This window comes from Scatophagus argus, chromosome 20 (genome assembly GCF_020382885.2).
Source record: "Scatophagus argus isolate fScaArg1 chromosome 20, fScaArg1.pri, whole genome shotgun sequence".
In the NCBI taxonomy this organism is placed as follows: domain Eukaryota; kingdom Metazoa; phylum Chordata; class Actinopteri; family Scatophagidae; genus Scatophagus; species Scatophagus argus.
This window is the reverse complement of record NC_058512.1, coordinates 9,371,217-9,390,706: the sequence shown is the minus strand read 5'-3', so window position 1 is coordinate 9,390,706 and position 19,490 is coordinate 9,371,217. Positions and strand designations below refer to the sequence as shown.

The window sequence follows — 19,490 nt, the reverse complement described above, 5'->3', positions numbered from 1 at the left end:
CTCAGACAAGCCCATTACCCATCTCACTCCTGTAAACACTAACATGAGTGAACACACAGACCACAGGACACACAATCTAAATTCCCTGTCAGCAGGGAAATGAGAAGCTTTGTGTGAGCAAAAGGCTTTCAGGGTGGTTTTGAGCCAGAAGCACTGTGCCTCTTTTACTGCAGACTGGTCCAGTGGCAGGAGGTTTTATGACTGCTAGATGGCCAGAATCTTGGCCATCAAGCCAGGATATACCATGAGATGCAGTGAGCTCTGCTAAACGAGATGATGCGTGAAATGTATCTGAATCACCTTGAAGCAACATTTGACATGTGGTAGGAGACAGTGAGATCTATTGTCTCTTTTGTTCAAAAAGTGAACCAGAGAAGAGTTTAGCATTAAATACAATGCCTAAAAAATAAGTTACATGAGCATGAATTAAGTGCATTTTTGGTGAGAATTAAACAACAAAACAACAACAACAACAAAATCAGAAATAATTTTACAGTGTGGGTGGGTGGAGAGTAGTGCAAGAAGAATTCAAATCCTTCAGTATCTATTAAACAACAAAATGCACTAATTATGCAAAATCATCATTTTAGAATGTCAAGTTCTTATCATATCTACTGTTGACTACTGTTAACGATGTATTAATGTGTAAGCAGCACTTTAATGTTCTTCGATGGGGAACTAATTCGAATGTCTCATATTTCACAAGATCATTGGATTGTGAATTATTTTTTCTGTATGCCTGCCTAATACCAGATTTTCATCTTCTTAAGCTAACATTTTAACAGGCTACCACTTGCCTTATGGCTATTACAGAGACTATATCCACATATAGTATTGTACACGTTGCACTTATCACATACGCCCCTGTAAGAGGTGAGGTGGTCGACTTGTAGTTACAAAAGATAGGCATCAAGGGAAACAAGGAAGGAAGCAGACAAGGAGGCACGGAGGAGGCTGTTTGAGTGTTGGAATGGGACACTGCTTTGTTCAACAGTAGGGGAGGGCAGACGAGCACAGAGTTGCTTTGCCTGCCAGAAACGCTAAATACAATCTGCTAGGGCGGGCTATCCTGCCTTATCTTTGTCAAGCTTTGTTGTAACGTGACTCTTAAATATTTCTCTTTGCTGGACTCTGAAGATTTTTTTTATCGAGGGATGTCAAAGCGAGTACGAAGCAGAGAGGTCTGCGCTGATTGCAGTGCTACGGGTAATGATGTCAAACAGGATAGCTTTAGCTGCCTAGCTAACCAGCTAGTGCCTAGCGTTACTTCAACTTAGGTCTAGCTAGCCTTATTAACGCTGCCAAACGCTGATAACTAAATACAAATTAGATAAATAACCCAGCAAGCATTGATTGTGATTGTTGTAAATGTTCTTCTCGTGGAAATGTTTGTTAAAATGTGTGGTGTCTCTGTTATCACATTAACTTGTCTGATTCTGAAACTCTGCTTGAATTGTCTTCGTTGATGGGTTAATTGAAACGTTAACGCTGGGTTAGTTTAACCGGATGAATTAACCCAGATTAATTACCCAGCTCGCTAAGCCTAACCTCCATGAAACGAGTAGCTGGTGTTGTCGCACAGCAGACCTACGCCTGGTTGCATTTGTGATTTTGGATCCGTCGAAGACATTAGGAAGCGTTATGTGTTGCTGCCAGTTAGCGAGTAGCATCGTGTGGTTAGATTGTGTCAATTACCACAAAAGCTTCAGTTTAAGCTTGTGTGTAAGTTATAATCATCTACTGTCAGACTGCGAGGTTATCTAACATTTGCTTCTTATTCTAGAGCCTCGCTGGGCCTCTGTTAATAGGGGTGTGTTGATCTGCGATGAGTGCTGCAGCATCCATCGAGGTCTGGGGCGACACAGCTCTCAAGTTAGACATCTGACTCATTCTCCATGGCCATCCTCCCAGTTACAGGTGAGGAGACAGGGACACAAAACATCGAATAGATACGAATGTGTGGAATCTAATAAAACAGTGGCTGCACAATCAAACGCACCGTCGAGTGACTATAATGCAGCCTCATATATAATGTATGTATCTGTGTGTGTTTTAGATGGTCCAGACACTGTATGGCAATGGAGCTAATTCCATATGGGAGCATAGTCTGCTGGACCCTTCTTCTTCAGTGAGTGGGAAGCGCAAAGCCAACCCCCAGGACAGAGTTCAGTAAGTGCTTTTAAGGATTTCCATGTGTCAGTGCTGATTTTGGTACGCTTGCTTGCACTTTGATATAAAGCTCTATTGGCGACATTGATTTTCATAGTTAAGGTCAGTGAACATGCAAAATCGGCCCTTGGTGCCACAAGCATGACTCATGGCCAGTGAGTCTGGAGTAAATTTAAGAAATGAAGTGACTTCATCTTACAGCTGGGAAAATGTATGAAAGATGAATGTTAAATGCAAGTTGAAATACTTTAAGCATACCAGCCATATGATTTGATATTGATTTGACAGTTTAGCTGATTAACTGAGTGATTTTTGAAAGAATTGAATCTTAAAGGGTTTTGCAGCTTTTCCCTTATTATGACTGCCTTTTATACAAACAGTAGGTACTGTAACTCATAACAAAAAAAGAAAATGAGAGATGTGATGTAGTCACCCACATCCACTGGCAGGTATAAACAATCTGTCTGTCTGGTGTCTGGCTGGTGGGATAAAGATAAACAGTCAGTCGCATATAAACACTGCCATGTTGAGTTCGACCCTCCTGCTTGGAGCAAATGCATTCAATCACCAGACAACAGGCAGAAAGAGACGTTATAAACACTTCGTGAGTGTTTCTTTACGAACATTTCAAACTGCAGGAACCAGAACTAAGTTTAGTTCATGTTGCATTGTTCCAGGTGTATAAAAAGGTCCTTTCACAGCGGGTTGTGCTTTTTTTTATTGTTCTGGAACTCTCAGGGTGGAGTTTGCAGGGCTGTACATTACAGAAAACCTGCAGCTGCTTCAGCTTTCCTTATTCACAAAGGAGGGTTTCACAGGCAGGGTGGAATTTCTTATTTATTAATGGTAAAAACAAAGCTTTGTTGTTGCTTCCCCAACAGTGTAGCATGCTGTACTGTGCTCTGTACAGATCAGCAGAGATGAAGTTGGTCATAATGTCGGTGCGGAGGAATACTCAAAGTTGGGATGTGAATGCTGTATACAGCATGCTGTGGTGTGGTGTGGTTTACTTGATGGAGGAATTTACAGATACTGTGTCTGATTTCAGTTAGGGGTGTGGAAAAATCAGTTCTTAGATGCGTCACGCTTTTCTTTTGAAAGATTATGTTTCAATGCAGATAAGTTAATGATCAAGAATTCAAAACCCAATCCTTGACATAGTGATCCCTCTGTATGCTCCTTGGGCCTGAACCAGTCGGTGACATTAACGCGTGCATGACGTTTTTTTGTCCTAAGCAAGGCTCCCTCTTGACTTTTGCTGTGCAAAGATAATAGAAGTAAATCCATCTGTTGTATTTAAATTATGCATAATTACACATATGATATGTTTTAAAAGTTGCAAGTAGGGCTTTGCTCAGAAATCAATCATTTTTAATTAACAAGATGCATCAAGAATCATTTTTATAATCATTATAGTATAATATAATACTTAATACATATTTTCAGTGCTCTTGGAATTAGTTGTGAGCATCTTCTGTTGTTTCCACCAGTCCCAACAAGACAGAGTTCATCAAGGCCAAATATCAGATGTTGGCATATGTTCATCGGATGCCTTGTCGGGAAGATGACAGTGTAACCGCAAAAGACCTCAGTAAGGTGGGAACTTGCTCTTTTTTTGTCTTTTGTGGTAACTTCTCCACATTCTTCATTTGCCAATGTTTTTTTTTTTAGATGCAAGAATAAGCATAATAAGAAGAATAAAATAAACACCTTAACATTTCTTTTCAGAACACCACATGTTGCCTGCTTTACCCTTTTTTGGTTTTTAACTTTGATACCACACCACTTAATAAAAAGTTTAAACATTGTTTGGCCTATTTATAGGTTGATATTTAGCATTCAGTGCAGCTGTGACATACTGACACCTTTTCTTGGACTTTCGCCGCTAGACTGTCTTATCTCAGCTGCAACAACAGCTGCCTCTGTTTCACACTCTTAATGAATTTGTGCTTTGCATTTTCCTTTATTTCTTACAAGAGATTTAAGGACAAGTTGGATTATTTGCATAGTAGACATGTCTAGTAATAATGTTATTTAGAAAGAGAAAAGCTAGTGAAGCCAGCACTGTTTGTAGGCACACAAACAAACTACTTGTCGATCTCTTTTCAGCAACTCCATTCCAGTGTTCGGACTGGAAACCTGGAGACCTGCCTACGTCTCTTATCTTTGGGAGCCCAGGCCAACTTCTTCCATCCAGTAAGTGCAGTGGAATAAGGAACATAAAAATGTTTAAGTTGACATGATACTAATACTTCATTATTGTGTTGTGTTTTGGAACAACAGGAGAAAGGAAACACCCCACTACACATAGCAGCAAAAGCAGGACAAATGTTACAAGCAGAACTGTTGGCAGTTTATGGAGCTGATCCCGGGGCCCTGGACTCAAGTGGAAAGACCCCCATCGATTATGCAAGGTAAAACAGAGCTTACGTTTTTAATTTATCTCGTTTTATTTGTTCTCTTAATGGATGTTTTTAGGTATGAGGGAAGCAAAGGTGGGTTTGTTCCAAGACTGTATACTTCTACCAAAGCAATGTGATTTTAGAGATGCCACAATATGGGATATATTGTTTTGAAACAGCGAAGCGTATTGTAAGTCATAGTCAGGCAATTTCACTGGCCACCTCTGTCACCCTCTGTTGTATATTCTCACAGTGTTGCTGTGTAGAAAGTATTGAAAACTACTGATAGTTTTTACAGTCGTTGTGGTTCACACCCTGGTGCCTGTGCCACAGGAAATGATACACATCACTTTTGTTGACTGAAACATGCACAGTGCTGCATATATAAAGTGCATTCTATTTGTGTATTGAGGTGTTAATAAGGAAGTTTTGCAGATTATCGTGCATATAGTGTGGCAGAAGGTTAACAGAAACTGTCAAAAACAGATGGAAATACTCAGAAAGCGGAATAAACAGGCTCTAGCTGAAATGACTAAAATGTTTAGCATGCCTCACACTACAATGAACGTTAGACACTGATCCACTGGCATTATATCTGTCTGACTAATTCAATAAGAGTATGACTAAATGAGGCAGTAGAGGAAGGAACTGTTGCTCAGTGTGCTAGCTGACTCAGCTAGTCAGTTTGGCAAGAGTTGGAAAGTTGGAAAAAATACACAATATTTGCATTGCGCAGTAATGTGAGCTTAAGAATCACTCCTTTTTTTTAATTTAAAGAAACAGAAGCACAAAGTATATTTTATGATGTTTCTAATAACAGAAACATCATACAGAGGCTTGGTGGTGTTTAAACATGACTTGTCACCATGAATGGCTAACACCCACAGAAATTCCACTTCAGTTCTGTGGTTTTTACTTTAAATTTGTACTCTTTATGAGAAATGTATTGCTTTTGTGAGCTTCACAGGCACAAGGTTTTGCCATGGTTTAATTTAAAGGCATCCTACCTGAGGCAGTCTTTAGCCTTTAGCACACAGCCATTTTTCTGAAACACGACCTTTTGTTCCTTATCTGTGCAGACAAGCTGGGCATCAGGAGCTGGCGGAGAGGCTAGTGGAGATACAGTACGAACTCACTGACCGGTTAACGTTTTACCTCTGTGGTAGAAGACCAGGTAAGTAGGCACACCAAACAAAGCTGCTGCATTTGACAGCTGATGTTCATCTTCTGAAGTAGTTGATCTGTCTTGTGTTTTTGTTGTGTTGTAGATCACAGAAACGGGCAACATTTCATCATCCCACAGATGGCAGACAGGTAATAGTTATGTTTTGAGCCATAGAGGGTTTTCTGTGTTATATATATATATATATATATATATGTTTTACTGCAACAGAGGTTGAGATCTTGTATTACACAGAGAATGTGATATTATTAGCTCTAACAGCCTCCTGGCTACTAATCAGCGCTATAAGATTTGCTTTTGCTCTGTGTAAAGGTGTGATAGACGTTCACGAAATAATTCGAATCTTATTTTTCCTATGCTGCATTCTTTTGATGGATAAGAAATAAGTAAGTATGCTTGTTAGTTTTGCTAATGTAAGTCTCTCTGTGTGGAATTATGTCAAAATAAAAATAATCAACTTGAATTTGAATTTTTGTCCAAAGCAGCCTGGATTTGTCAGAATTTGCAAAAGCTGCAAAGAAGAAACTTCAGTCGGTGAGGCATTTTTACATGTGACTGGAAGTCTGAAATACTTTCTTATTAAGGTGGTACTGAGGTGTTTTGAACCAGAAATTTTGTTTTATTTTGTTGCAGCTAAGCAACCATCAGTTTGAAGAACTTGCCATGGATGTTTATGATGAAGTTGACAGAAGAGAAACGGATGCAGGTAAAATTTAAGGCATCGTAAAAAATATACCTGTAAATTATATAATGCTGTTTATGCATGTAGTTAATATTATGTTTTCTGTTTATCTTATATTGTGTTTTTCAGTATGGTTGGCCACTCAGAACCACAGCACACTTGTAACAGACACCACAGTTGTGCCTTTTCTGCCTGTCAATCCAGAGTACTCATCTACCAGAAACCAGGCAAGTGATTGCACCCTGTGTCGCCCCTGTTTAAACTTCACTGTGTTGCATGAAAACTGGATTTAACGGTGCTGCCGTGTTTAGTTTGTTTCGTGTTTTGATATGTTTGTTTTCTCAGGGCCGTCAAAAACTGGCGAGGTTTAGTGCTCACGAATTTGCCACCCTTGTCATCGATATTTTAACTGACGCTAAGCGACGACAGTGGGGTAACTCCTGTGAAAGTCCCAAAGGTACTGTTTGTCTTTTGTTTTTTCAAGAAACCTTGAAGTTCCTTGCTAATACATACGTACTGATGTTTATTGCAGAAACATCTCCAAACACAGATTGTGGATTTTGGCTGTAATAACGAAAACTCTATTAAGCATTTTCATATATTTTAAAGGAAGATTGTTAAGGGTAATAAAGAGTGAGTGAGTCCTGACTTTTGAATTCAGTAAACGCAAAAGAAGACGTGTTGCTGTGCTGTTTGATTTATACAGCTGCCTGTAGGTGGTAGAGCATGTTTGATCACTAATGCTTTGATCTGGTGGTGTGCCGTCAGACAACGTGGAGCTGATCCTCCGGGGAATCGACAGTCGGCATAACAGTGAGAACCAAGACAACGACCAGCCGGATTACGACAGTGTGGCGTCTGATGAAGATCCAGTGCAAGAGGCCTCGTGTGGGGACAGCTGCAATGATAGAAGAACCAAGGTTGGTGTCTTTTTTTTGTAACCTTCTACCATCAAGATATTAAAATGCGTCATGCTTTACTTCTTAAACCCCCTCAAATTTATGCTTGTACTGCAGAGCTCAGAGTCCTCTGACCTCTCCGATGGACCAATCACAGTGCAGGAATTTATGGAGGTGAAGAGTGCCCTCACCGCATCAGAAGCCAAAATACAACAGCTTCTTAAAGTCAACTGTCACCTTAGTGAAGAGCTGCGGTTAATGCAGAGCAAGGTTGGTAAATTCGCTTGTAAATAAAAAGCAGAGCGGCACATTGTGGTGCTGACGCTTTGATGTTTGCAGGAATGTGATCGAACTCATTATGCTCCCATACTTTGATTTCCATCTCTTTTAATTAGATGGTGGCACACAGTTATATTTCAAAATCAATAATGACAGGTCACTTTGCACTGCATTTGTGGTGTTTAAATTCTCTCTGATTCTTGTTACTTGTGTATGGGAAGCCTTTTCATTTCTTTAATTAAAAATAATGTTTGTGTTAATTGTTATTAATCAGTTGTTGTGTTAGATATTTAGTAGTTTGATTATGTTCAGCTCACGCATGTTTGAATGTGACAGACTCAGCCTATTTGAGAAATTCTTGGTCATCTAAAACTGTGAAGATTCCGAGTTAGATGTCGAAAGAACCAAATGCTAATCAACACGGTTATAACAGCAGACATTATGATCAGTCATCAGGTAGCAACTACTTAAATGTTGTCGTTATGAGAGTTTTAGTGTGGGTGAGTTATCAACTCTGCTCTTGCCATTACAAAAATATTCATACAATTAGATCACCGACACCTCCAGAAGGCATGTGGCAGGCATTAGCAACACACAACCCATCTGTATATTTATAGATCCAGGAATATCCTGTCACATCAGTTTCTTAGAAACACAAAAAGATCCCAAATAGACATGCATGTTTTTTTTTTCAGTTTCACTTTTCTGTTAAAATCTTTGTTGAAATCTCTGCCGCTACTCCACTAATCTAGTGACACAAATGATCACCAGCAGCTCTTGTTTTCACTACTACTTTGGTAAAATATATTTCTACCAAATGGCAGATGTATTTACACCTTTTCAGGATTTGGCAATCACATTGCAATCGGTTTCAAATGTTTCTTGGGTGCCTTTACACTTGGCTTTGTATGGCTCTGTGTAGCGATAGCTGCTGTGGCCACAAGGCATTATGTTAATGCCTTGGAAGACTCATTGAGACTTCACTTCTCAGTGAGTCTTCAGGAAATTTTATTACATCTGGCACGAACATCCACTTGGGCTCAAGGATGAACTTATTTGAATTTGATGACCACCTTGACCTCACAGAAAGTTTTTGGCCATAACCCAAGAAATCATACAGTATTTTCATCTAAAGGTCAAAAGGACAAAATTGTCTATTAGGATAAAATGATGAAGTGACTTCTTTCTTCCATTGGCTGACAGGCAGTATGAAGCCAGTGCACTGCCCTCTCCTGCTGGTTTAGTTGCTCCTTAACCATACTGCTCTGACAGAAGCGTGTCCATTCCTACCCTTTTTTTGCCCCCATTAAACCCTAATTTGCGAACTATTTTAATTTTGTTTTTGTATATTTTCACAACTGTAACTAAACCGAACTGTAGGTTTAATTACTGTTTAATGAGAAAATCTGAAGAATGTAAGGATTATTATTCCACTCCTAGAAATTATCCTGGCAGAATTTTTTTAGTAAAAATTGAGACTGTCATGTGTACATTTCTGTGATTATAAGTCAAAAGGTTGTTGTGACTGGATTGTCTCTACAGTGCTTCTTATGTTTACCTGATGTTAAATGTAAGGAGACATTGTTTTCCATTGAAGTGGGTCAACCACCATACAGTTTTATTTCCTTCACTAGGAAGGCGATTGAGTCACCTAATGTGCACTGTGTATGAGTTATTCAAATTCACTAAAAGGGTGTATTTGGACATATTTTAAAAAAAAAGTGTAAATTTGTACTTTGAAAGTGTGCCAATATCTTTATCCTGGGAGCACTGCCTTCTGTGTCTCTAACCTCAATCTTTAAAGGTTTTGTACTTTAACTTGTATCCCAAAAGATAATATGTTATGACTTTATGATAATTTGCATAATAATGTGGACAAAAAAGCTGAAAGTCATGTTTCCCATCACTCTTTTTAGTTTCCAGTGCTGTTCATGTAAATATGGGCACCCACTTGCGTAGCAGTTTCTCAAGGGGGGGGTCGTACTTCAGGAGTTCTTATCAACAGTATCAACAGTGTCAGCATGTTATTTGTCAAAGAAACAAACCTTTTGTTGCTAGAAAAAACGTTGAAAAGATTCCAGAAACAAAAGAGAGGTGACCGTGAACTCAGCATAGAGGATTGCTTTTCTTCTGGAGGCCTGGCTGTATTCTACTCTATTATTCATGTCTGGCTGGGCTTTTGTAAGGAGATCATCCCCCAGCTACAGTTGACTTGAAAGATGTTTTGTTCTCTACAGCTGAACTCCCTGCAGACTGAAAACTCAACACTGCGATGGCAGACCCCCAGCGGACAACAACACCTCCAGGGGCCCTTTGGTCGACACCAATCGCGTGGAGGCCGCGCCATGTCCATGTATGAGACGGGCTCTAGTCCGAGGCAGTACCCCCACCGAGTCGAAACGGCCCGGCACGAGGATGGGGTCATATTACAACCCTTCCCAAGCAATGTAAGCACAGAAGCACCACTGTCCCTGATGGCCTGTCCTGACAAGATAAAATAATGATGCCTGGCTTGGGGCTGGTGTTGTGTTTTTTTTTTCTTCATTCATTCATTCATTCAGTCATTGCATCTCAATATGAGTATGCTCAACTTGGTTTGACCCCTTTCTAGATTGGGAGGGGTCCTTTGGGGACGGCTGCTTCCTCCCTCCCTACCTTCCCCTCTTCCCTGTCCTGGTCGTGGGATGAGAGATCTCGAAGGGTTAAGTACTGAAATTCTCCTCGGTTCAGAGGCAGCCCTGAGGGGACAGTGAAAGCTGTCCCACTTGCTTGACCCCACAGTCTTCTCTCTCCTGACCTGTGTCTGAAAAAACTGCTTTTTTTAAAAAAAAAAAAAAACAGTATCGCCTGCCTGCCTGCATGCACCACAGGGCCTCTGCTTCAGTTCAGCTATCTGAACTACTCCAGCTTTTTGTCCACAGAGTGCCTTTAACCTGGGCAGCTTTGGCTCAAGTCAGCATCAGTGGTGATGACGAAGTGTTGTGCCAGAGAAAGCTGTTCAGAGGATCACACAGCAAAGGACAGTATCTGCGAAGGACAGAGAAAATGGCTCATCACAGTGTGCTTATTAGTCTTAGCTGCATTTAAGTGAACCCACAGTTTACATCAGGATTTCTTGGCATCTACTAATCGCATCCACTGCTGTACACTGCAATGACTTGGATGTACATTTCCTGTCATTTCCTCTTCACGTGCTTTCATACCAAATGTCTGATCAGTGCGAATTTGGGTTTGATTTCAGAAATGCATGATTCTGATTTGTATGTGCCAGTAGCTGCTTTTGTAACATGTTCGAGCTAATCGTGTACAGTATATTGTGTTTGAATGATTGTAATTCATTCATGTCTCTATAGGGCTGTAGTCTGGAAGGACAGAGTATCATGCTGGAAAATGATTACGACGCTACGCCCAACCACTCTGAACTGGAGGAGACTGTGTAAGAGAATGTAACTCAGTATCCACATGCAAAACGGGCACTGATTGTGAAACTAGCTCTATATTATTTTTATTATAGACAAATTGTAGATTTCAAACACTGTTCACTTGTATATTTTTATGTTACTCAGGCAACGCAAATAAAAACCTCAGCTAATTGGTTCTTCATATTAATACATTAACAGCACGCACCAAATCTTTAATTGATTTCATTGAAAATAAGTTACAAGGTGCATGGAGTATATAGTGAAATAAAATGTTTCTTAAAGGAAGCATCTTAACATATGTGCAGTGGCCCTGCGTAAGTCATCTACGTCTTTTTTTATCCATTTACACACACTGCGGTAGGATGAAGTATATAAACCTGCGTCTTCATGAGTTGCGATGCACGCAGCAGTGAGTCATTTTCTTTTCATTTGTAGCAGCCCGGTTCCAGCCCCTGATGCGGTGGAGCCAGGGGAGGAGGGGGAGGAAGATGCCACCCTGCCATGCACAGAGGACGTCATCTGTAAGACGGAGCAGATCACTAAGAATATACAGGAGCTTCTGAGAGCTGCCCAGGAGACCAAACATGAAAGGTAGTTTATGATTAAAAGATCATTAATAAGTTATGTTACAAAAAAGGACAGAAATTGTAAGCTTCTATTTCTAAAACAACAGATATCTTACAGGTTGGGTGATAATACTTAAAAGTCACATCTTGTCATTATTTGATGTGCTGTGCTGTACAGCTTGAACTGTCTGTCGTTTCCATCATCCTTTTGAAGAGGGTAAATGCTGTTTCATCCTCTAACTCAGCTGCTTCCAGGTCAGTGGTTTTCAGCAGTTGTCCTCAGGGCTCAGAACCTTGCTGGGTTTCATTCATTCGTAACCAGCTAGCCAGTGACTGATTTACACCTGACCTGCAAGTCGATTGCAGTGATTATACTAAGCCAGCAGCAGTCGGGTCCAGTATGGAGAGCCAGTGATTTTTGAGCCCCAACAACTGGCACTTTTAGCAATTGTGTCTGCTGAGGGTAAACCTTTAGTCTTTAAATGCAGCTGACAGTAAACAGACTCCACGTGACGATGTACTCCCCTGTGACCTGCCATATCTACCATATCTACCATATCACAGCAAATTAGAGGTTTCCTGGAAGTACCATTCATCGAGTTCCTGTTTCCTATTCTTAATGTTCCTTATTTTATCATGACATGAGATATTAACCATTTTCTCCAATTTAAATATTTTTACGTACAGTTTCTACCTATTAATCAGTATTCACAATGATGAAGATTATGGAAAGTCATTAATTTTGTGTGAAATATTGTAGCTGACTTCACTTGTGTTCACACTCATAGTGTGTTTGTTGCCTTGACTTCTGTACAAATGCTATAGTATATATATGAATATAATGATAGTACTTTTTTCCAACTTATCACTCTTCTAATGCAGGGCTTTCCAGTGTGATTATTGGTCTCCTTTGGTAGGAAATTGGTCTCGGTTTTTCAGTTTTACATAAGTCATGATGCTGACATATTTAAACCTCTATGACTGCACTGTCTGCTAACCCAGTGTTGTGTTTGCTCATCTTTTGTGGTTTTGTGACAGTTTTTCTGGAAAGTTGGCACTGTAGAGAGTAGATTGAGATGAGTGCGCTGCTGAGTGAAGCAGAAGAATTTAATATTTCTTAACTGAATGTGCAGTTTGCTCTTATTTAGTTTTATGATGAAGAATGCTCGTGTCCGTCTCTTGCAGTTTCCTGCCTTGTTCAGAAAAGATCTGTATGGCTGTGACAGAGATGGCTGCCCTGTTTCCCAAGGTAAGAGGACTCCCACCGCAAGAGCTCGGTGTCCCTGAGCAATTCAGGGCTTTGTTGTTTGTTTGAATGCAGTCAACAGGAATCTAAACTGACTTGTTTATATGGGGTTTGCCCTGTGCATTGCATTACTTGGTTTTATGTTTACTGTTGATTGGATTTCTTTGTTTTATGTTTACTCACACACACACACAACCCACTGACTACAAAGAAGAGTTTATTTATGCACCTTGTCACATCTGTCCCTTATCGAGTCTCCATCATCCCTCCTTTCCCTCACAGAGGCCGTCCTCGGAGACTGTGCGAGGGTCTCTGTGTCTGCTCACTTCGAGCGCCAGCCGGCTCCACGGAGAGTGCCAGAAGGCGGCAGAGCACAATCCCTGCCCGTCGGACATCCAGCTGGTCACTCAGCAGGTCATCCAGTGCGCCTATGACATTGCCAAAGCTGCCAAACAACTTGTCACTGTGACAACCAAAGAAAACAACAACTAATTAAAATTCCAAAGACATTCCTGATATACTCAAAATATAGTTTATCAATCAAGTTGCTAATTTCAGCTTAGTCAGTGTTAACACCATTTTTTTTTTGTTTCCCCATATTAATCAGTGCATTCTAACACATTCCTCGAGGTGGGAAAATTAAAAAAAATAAAACAAAAATAAAGAAAGAAAAGATGCACCATGAAAAATTACAGATAAATCAAAATATTTATTTATTTTGTTGTTTTTGTATCGTGGTAATACAGCAAACTTTAAAGATGTAGGATAGAATCTGCACCTTTACCTCATAAATAGAGAACAATTTGCACACCATTTCCAAATGTTGTGTATATATAAAACAATAACAACAACAAGCAGTTGTACATTGTACTTTTCTGCTAGAGGTCATCAGTTGTGGTCCTTAAGGTCGTGTGTGAGGCTTGTCTGAACAGCCAGAGAGGACAAAAGACACCTAGCATCAAGGATCGGAACAGATGAAGCTTAATGTACACCACTGACATCAGTCCGTTGTCCTCTAACCACTTCAAATGTTTTTAAGGTGCAATGACAGTATTTCACTCTTGAATCATTGTGATGCCGCTTGCTTAGAGTTCAGATGTTTGTTTAGCAAGCAAACTGTGATTTATATATATAAAAAAAAAAAAGCTTCAGTGCATCGAGCACCGCGTAAGGCCAGCAGTAGGAAGAGTGTGCAAACTCCCATTCCATCCAGCAGCTGCAGCAGGTGTTTTCACTGTTCAAGTCCCTCCATTCTGGTTGAAAATGTGTTTATAAGTAAAGTATCAGTAGTTTTTGGAGTTATGTTACAGCCATACTTCTGATGTTGTGTGTGTGTGTGTGTGTGTTTGTGTGAGAAAGAGAGAGAGAGATGGCCTTGATGGCCCGCGTGAAACCGTTTTGAATCAATTTTAATAGCATTATGCAAATATATAAGATGTATGTATCCATGTAATTCTTTATCAAAATAACCCAAATGCTATTCTATTTATAAACTGTATGTCATACCTCTAACGAAGTATCAGTGTTTATTTTCATAAGCTTTTGTTAACCATGATGCTCCTCACAGACTAACTTTTGTTCTGAGGTTCAGGACGTCTCAGCTGGCAGTAAAGTTGTAGGCAACTTGTGATCTTTGTTTATTTGGTGTGGTGCTGTAACTCCAGTGTGTTAGATGCTGCCTGTGGTCAAATACACCTATGGTTTACAATCACTGATAAAGTAAATGTGCCCTCTGTTAGAGTACCTGTTGTAGAACTTGGGTCTAATATGTCACTTCTTGTTGTAAAGCCAGATAAGTTTCAACCAGGGGTGGACAGAGAACGAGAATACCCTGTACAAGTGGGATACACAAAATTCTGTATTACTTTGTTAAAAGGGATATTACTGGTGTTGGACAGTATTCAGTGAAGAGTACAGAGTTTATCCTTTGACGACAGTAGCAGTTATTTGTGTCATCTTCTAATTACGAACGAGCCAGTGCTATTGTGACCATTTTACTATGAATGTCCAGCCTCTCTCCCCTGAGCAATTTATATCTATTTCAGTGATCATTTCTAAAATGGGTTATTAGAAAGTTTTCTCAGTAAGAAGCCTGCGGAGGTAAAAGAGGTTTAAAGTAAACATCAGCACTGGATGTCATAGATAATTATTAAAACATTTCAAAAATCTTAACTGTTTTTTTTTTTAATTGGACAAAATAAAAGGTTTTACTCAAGGTCCTCATTTTGTGCCATGTCAACTAGATTTAATGGTATAGGATTTATATTTATATGTATATATATATATACTCCTTTTTTAATGTTCTTTCCTGTTATGGTCATGCAGATTGTGTTGGGATTAGCCAGCAGATACTTTCCCCTTCCCCCCCACTGAAACATTGTTTTTAATGAAAACCTATGCAACAGTTCCCACAGAATAATCCTTCTATGTGATGGAACAGTAGCTCAACTCCTGTGCGTTATGGACCATGAAACCAGTGCTCATATCAGATGTATTCAGGCTGTTTTGGCAAAAACAAACCCCGACTTACTCATGGCGCATTTTATTTCTTATGACATCAACTTTTCAGAAAAAAATGTGCGTGTGTATACGTATACAATACTACTTATATGAAAGGCTACTTTTGAAAAAGTGCACGAAGTAACTACTGAGTTACAGCGATTAAAGTGCGGGTATTCGGTTACTCTCCACCCCTGGTTTCAACCTGACGCTGAATTCCGTGTAACTTAAAGCCTACCACTGCCTCTGTGGTTGAAAACAATCCCTGCCTTAGGTATAATAAAGTATAATTCATACCTCAGCTGGCTCATAGTCGTGTTAGAGTGTGTGTGTTGTGTGTGTTGTGGATATACAGCGGTTTTCAACACGCCCCTGTAGAATTCCCCACCTGTTGGAGAAAGACGAAAGTGATAGGGGGCTGGTGGCGCTTCCCCACCCATCTGACAAGAAAAAGAGTTCCGGGTTCTTTCCCAGCCGAGAGCTGCTCGCGTCTGCTGCTTGTACCGCGGCGTTCACACGGCGGCACCATGTCTCTTCTCCTGGATAACGAATTCAGCGAGCTGCCTCCTGACAAGTCGGTGGACACGAAGTCGTTCCTGGAGGCTGTCTCACATCTGCCTTCCTTTTTCGGTGAGTATACTTCCAGCCGAAGTCGATGAAGCTATGCGTGATGGTGGGACGCGGCACGGTCGGTTTCACGCTTCATACTTTGCCGACTTGTTCCTCATGGCGTGTTTAAACGATTTGTCGCCTGTCTGAAGGCGGTGTGGAGTTGTTTCACGTAAAGCAGAAGCGGGCTGCGGGGTCACGGGTGGGTGTGGGGGGTGGGGGGTGAGGGTCTGAACCAGCTGCGGCCATGTAGCCTATAGAGAAACTCTTTGTTTACTCATTGAACAGAGCACACATTGACCTCATTGTGCCTTAACTGTGCATTCACTGCATTTTCTGTTTGACGCGCATGTGACTGATTTATATTCACCCTCCCCTCCTCCTTTTTTTGAACCTGGTACACGTGTGGTGCAGTTATTCATATTTTATTGCTTTGCTCTCATAAAAACGTCTGTTTTGTTTTTGTTTCAGACTGTTTGGGATCAAAAGTATTTGCAGTCATCAAGTCAGACATTAATGGGAATATTGTGGTAAGATACAGATCTGTGTGTGTTTGTGTGCTGTTGCTGCTGCACTGGGGAGGTTTTCGTGCCCCTGCGTTGGGAGCCCAATAGGTCAGCTCATACCTGCAAACTCAACTGAAATGTCTAATGTTTTTTTTTTTTTTTTCAGAAAATTAAAACCGTATATCTTAAGGATCCTGAGAAGTATGTGACCCTGCAGGCCATCGTGGAGGCAGAGCGAGAAGCCCATGCAGCAGAATGGCCTAAAGTTGGAGCAACGCTGGCTCTGATGTGGCTGAAAAGGTGAGCACTATGTGGATGTCATAATCATATGTGTTGAACTTTGAGCTGTTCAACTGCAGCCTTTTTTGTTTGTTTGTTTTTACTGGGTCTCTCCTGCAGAGGTCTCCGTTTCATACAGATCCTCCTGCAGAGTTTGGCAGATGGAGAAAGGGATGAGAACAACCCCAACTTAATTCGGGTTAATGTCGTCAAAGCCTACGAACAGGCCCTGAAGAAATACCACGGCTGGATTGTACAGAAGGTTTTTCATGTGAGGGAAAACGTCTCCTTTTTCTCGTTATTCTTAATTTAATGAACAACACCAGTAGTGAGTTTTGCTGCGTTAACAGATTGCATCATGTAAGGTGTTTGTTTACAAGAAACACCATATTTTTCCCTCTTGTAATACATTTTTCTTAGTACTCTTGTGTCCATAGCTTGTCTTTAGTTTATATTGTTCTTTTGAGAATCCTTATCTTACCTTACATGACCTTTTTTTTATCTATTGCAGGCTGCGTTACTTGCAGCTCCCTACAGATCAAACTTCCTCAAGGCTCTGTCAAAAGGAGAGGAAGTGAAAGAAGAGGAATGTCTGGCAAATGTGCATCAGTTCCTGGTTAATTACACTCCCACTGTGGACGCCATTTACGAGATGTACACAAATCTGAACGCAGAGCTGGACTACACCGTTTGATGTCCCGAGACACAACTGGATGTGTCCCACAGCATTATGCTGTCTGTCAGACCTCTCAGAAGTCCGGTTTTTCAGGGATCTTTAATAAGGTTGTTTTAAAAAAATGTGATTTCAGAGTGCTATTTATGACTTTGATTGCTTTGATTTGATTGATTGTTTTTTTTTTTCCTTTCAGTATGCTATTTATTACTTTGATTTGATTAATTGACACTGTATATTTGGTCTTAAAAATGATGCCTTGGACATCATAGCAGAAGATGGTGTTTTTTTTGCACTTAATTTCAAGTAACTGCAAGACTGTTGGAGCAGCAGTGCAGCTCTCACACCTCTACAGAATTGTGTTATTGTGTGGGTTGCTGCTATATTTATGGCATTAGCAGGTGGCTTTCACCTGTTCCACCAGAAGAAGAGTACAAGACTGGAAACACTGTTATTACAGGAAAGCGTTTCTGTTAATGTCTCACATTCAGGCCTTGTCTGCCTCCTGGGCCCAGCAGTTACCTCCACAGCAGCTCCAGGACTAATTATTAAAATTAGCAACTCATTATACATGTGTTTTAATAGCTTGAATCCCCTTAGTGCCTTGTTGTTACTCGGTAAATACACCATAGGGTTTAGTAAGGAAGCTCAGAATTATTATGTGTGCAGTTCTATTTCATATGCAAGACAGAAGTCAGCAGAAGTGACTGTTTTACCTGAGTGGAGTTTTTGCTTTGTTTGTGTTGAATAAGGAGGCGTGGTTGTCCTGTGTTTTGTTCTCCTGTGGCTTATTTTGTTTCTGTTCATGTCTCAACTACTTAACTTCTTTTGCCCAAAAATTACAATGTCAAACTTTTTTTTTTTAATTTCCTGTACACATTTCTGAAGATAGATAGATAGATAGATACTATTGATAACGAGGGAAATTCAAGAATAATCTGTTTGTCAGATCTACATTTTCTGTGTGGATACTTTAAGATGGGCTCTTTAGTTCTGGATTATTGACTGATCAAATGTGTTCTTATTCTTATCACAAGATTTTAATGTGTAACTTAAAGTGTTTGAACCTAGTTGAACAACTGTAACCCAATAGAAATGAATCTTGCAGTTCATAAATTATACTCTAGGTGGCGATATTCACTAAGTTTTCATCTCAAAATCCCATTTGTGACGTAGCTACTGTATGAACTAAGCGAAATTATGTTTAGTGACTAAAAATCATGCGCTGTATGAAATGTAGATACAGTTCCAGACTTTGATCTGTGAACTTTTGATTTATGTTGCCTTTTTGCAAGAGCAGATTTGTGCCTTTTGAAAAGCTATTTTGGTGGACCACAGTCTGATTTGCTCTTTTTAAGAGTGATTGCTGAAAAGAATATTAATACACGTGAATTTGTACATTAATATTTTAAAACATCAGAAGTAAATTGAAGGGAAATCCGCTCTGTTCTTCATGTCCTCCAATCCCTCAGATCAACCAGCCTCTTCCTCTGCCCAGTCTTACTCATCTGAAGTGTGTCCCAGAGGCTGGAGTGGCTCTGGTTCCTGTCCCAGAGGAGCCGAGCCTGAGTTAATCGTCTCTTAGCGAGAACAAGGGGAGCATGTCTGTAATCCTGTCGGTTTATCAGCAGAGCGGCCGGGCCTGTCCTCGCTGATAGATAGGATGGAAAAGCTCCAAGCGAAGCCAGGAGACACAAGCTGAAGACAGGAAATCATTTACAACAATGCCTCAATGACAAAGCCACTGACCTTTAACTCTGAAATATTTGTTATCTGCAATGAGGCAATCAATGGAATATTGCAGTTTTATTCCCAATGGTGTATCTAATGCCATTATTTACGCCATCTAGGTTATTTGTTTTGTAATAGACTACTTAGAACGGATATGCTTTTTACATCTATGGTGACCGAAACCACATTACTGCTATAGCATCCAATTTAGGAGGACAAATGACACAAAATAAGAGGCGCAGGCAGGCGCACCGCCGTTGCAGATTAGCAATTCAATAGCTGGGTAAAGGCAAGTCCATTTCTACATAATTTGAAAAGTAATATCCTTGTAGATTTATCTTCAAG

At 40.2% G+C, this 19,490-nt stretch overlaps 2 protein-coding genes across 6 annotated transcripts; both read left to right on the top strand.

Moving 5' to 3' along the window:
- The first annotated feature begins 927 nt into the window (after positions 1-927).
- git2b (G protein-coupled receptor kinase interacting ArfGAP 2b) lies at positions 928-15,368 on the top strand. Of its 5 annotated transcripts, none has more exons than XM_046374710.1 (20): positions 928-1,206; positions 1,784-1,917; positions 2,057-2,169; positions 3,660-3,765; positions 4,279-4,365; positions 4,453-4,583; positions 5,651-5,745; positions 5,840-5,885; positions 6,240-6,288; positions 6,388-6,460; positions 6,566-6,663; positions 6,782-6,893; positions 7,205-7,356; positions 7,453-7,605; positions 9,852-10,061; positions 10,226-10,315; positions 10,968-11,050; positions 11,472-11,627; positions 12,788-12,851; positions 13,131-15,368. In XM_046374710.1, the coding sequence occupies exons 1-20, from the start codon at positions 1,155-1,157 to the stop codon at positions 13,338-13,340; spliced, it is 2,214 nt and encodes a 737-aa protein (XP_046230666.1). In that variant the 5' UTR covers positions 928-1,154; the 3' UTR covers positions 13,341-15,368. The 5 variants fall into 5 exon arrangements, with proteins under 5 accessions (XP_046230666.1, XP_046230667.1, XP_046230664.1 ...); XM_046374711.1 differs by having other exon boundaries at positions 6,237-6,288; positions 11,475-11,627; XM_046374708.1 differs by having other exon boundaries at positions 6,237-6,288.
- A 410-nt stretch (positions 15,369-15,778) lies between these two features.
- On the top strand, positions 15,779-18,857 carry LOC124051391 (glycolipid transfer protein-like). The gene is made up of 5 exons (XM_046374716.1): positions 15,779-15,977; positions 16,428-16,486; positions 16,629-16,762; positions 16,862-17,012; positions 17,253-18,857. Exons 1-5 carry the CDS (start codon positions 15,875-15,877, stop codon positions 17,433-17,435), a joined length of 630 nt encoding a protein of 209 aa, XP_046230672.1. The 5' UTR covers positions 15,779-15,874; the 3' UTR covers positions 17,436-18,857.
- Positions 18,858-19,490: the final 633 nt, after the last annotated feature.

Coding starts and splice junctions, on each gene's coding strand:
- git2b (XM_046374708.1), top strand. CDS start 1,155: ATGTCAAAGCGAGTACGAAGCAGAGAGGTCTGCGCTGATTGCAGTGCT. Junction 6,664..6,781: donor ACTCATCTACCAGAAACCAG/GCAAGTGATTGC, acceptor TTGTTTTCTCAG/GGCCGTCAAAAACTGGCGAG. Junction 7,606..9,851: donor TGCGGTTAATGCAGAGCAAG/GTTGGTAAATTC, acceptor TGTTCTCTACAG/CTGAACTCCCTGCAGACTGA.
- LOC124051391 (XM_046374716.1), top strand. CDS start 15,875: ATGTCTCTTCTCCTGGATAACGAATTCAGCGAGCTGCCTCCTGACAAG. Junction 16,487..16,628: donor ACATTAATGGGAATATTGTG/GTAAGATACAGA, acceptor TTTTTTTTTCAG/AAAATTAAAACCGTATATCT. Junction 16,763..16,861: donor GCTCTGATGTGGCTGAAAAG/GTGAGCACTATG, acceptor TCTCTCCTGCAG/AGGTCTCCGTTTCATACAGA.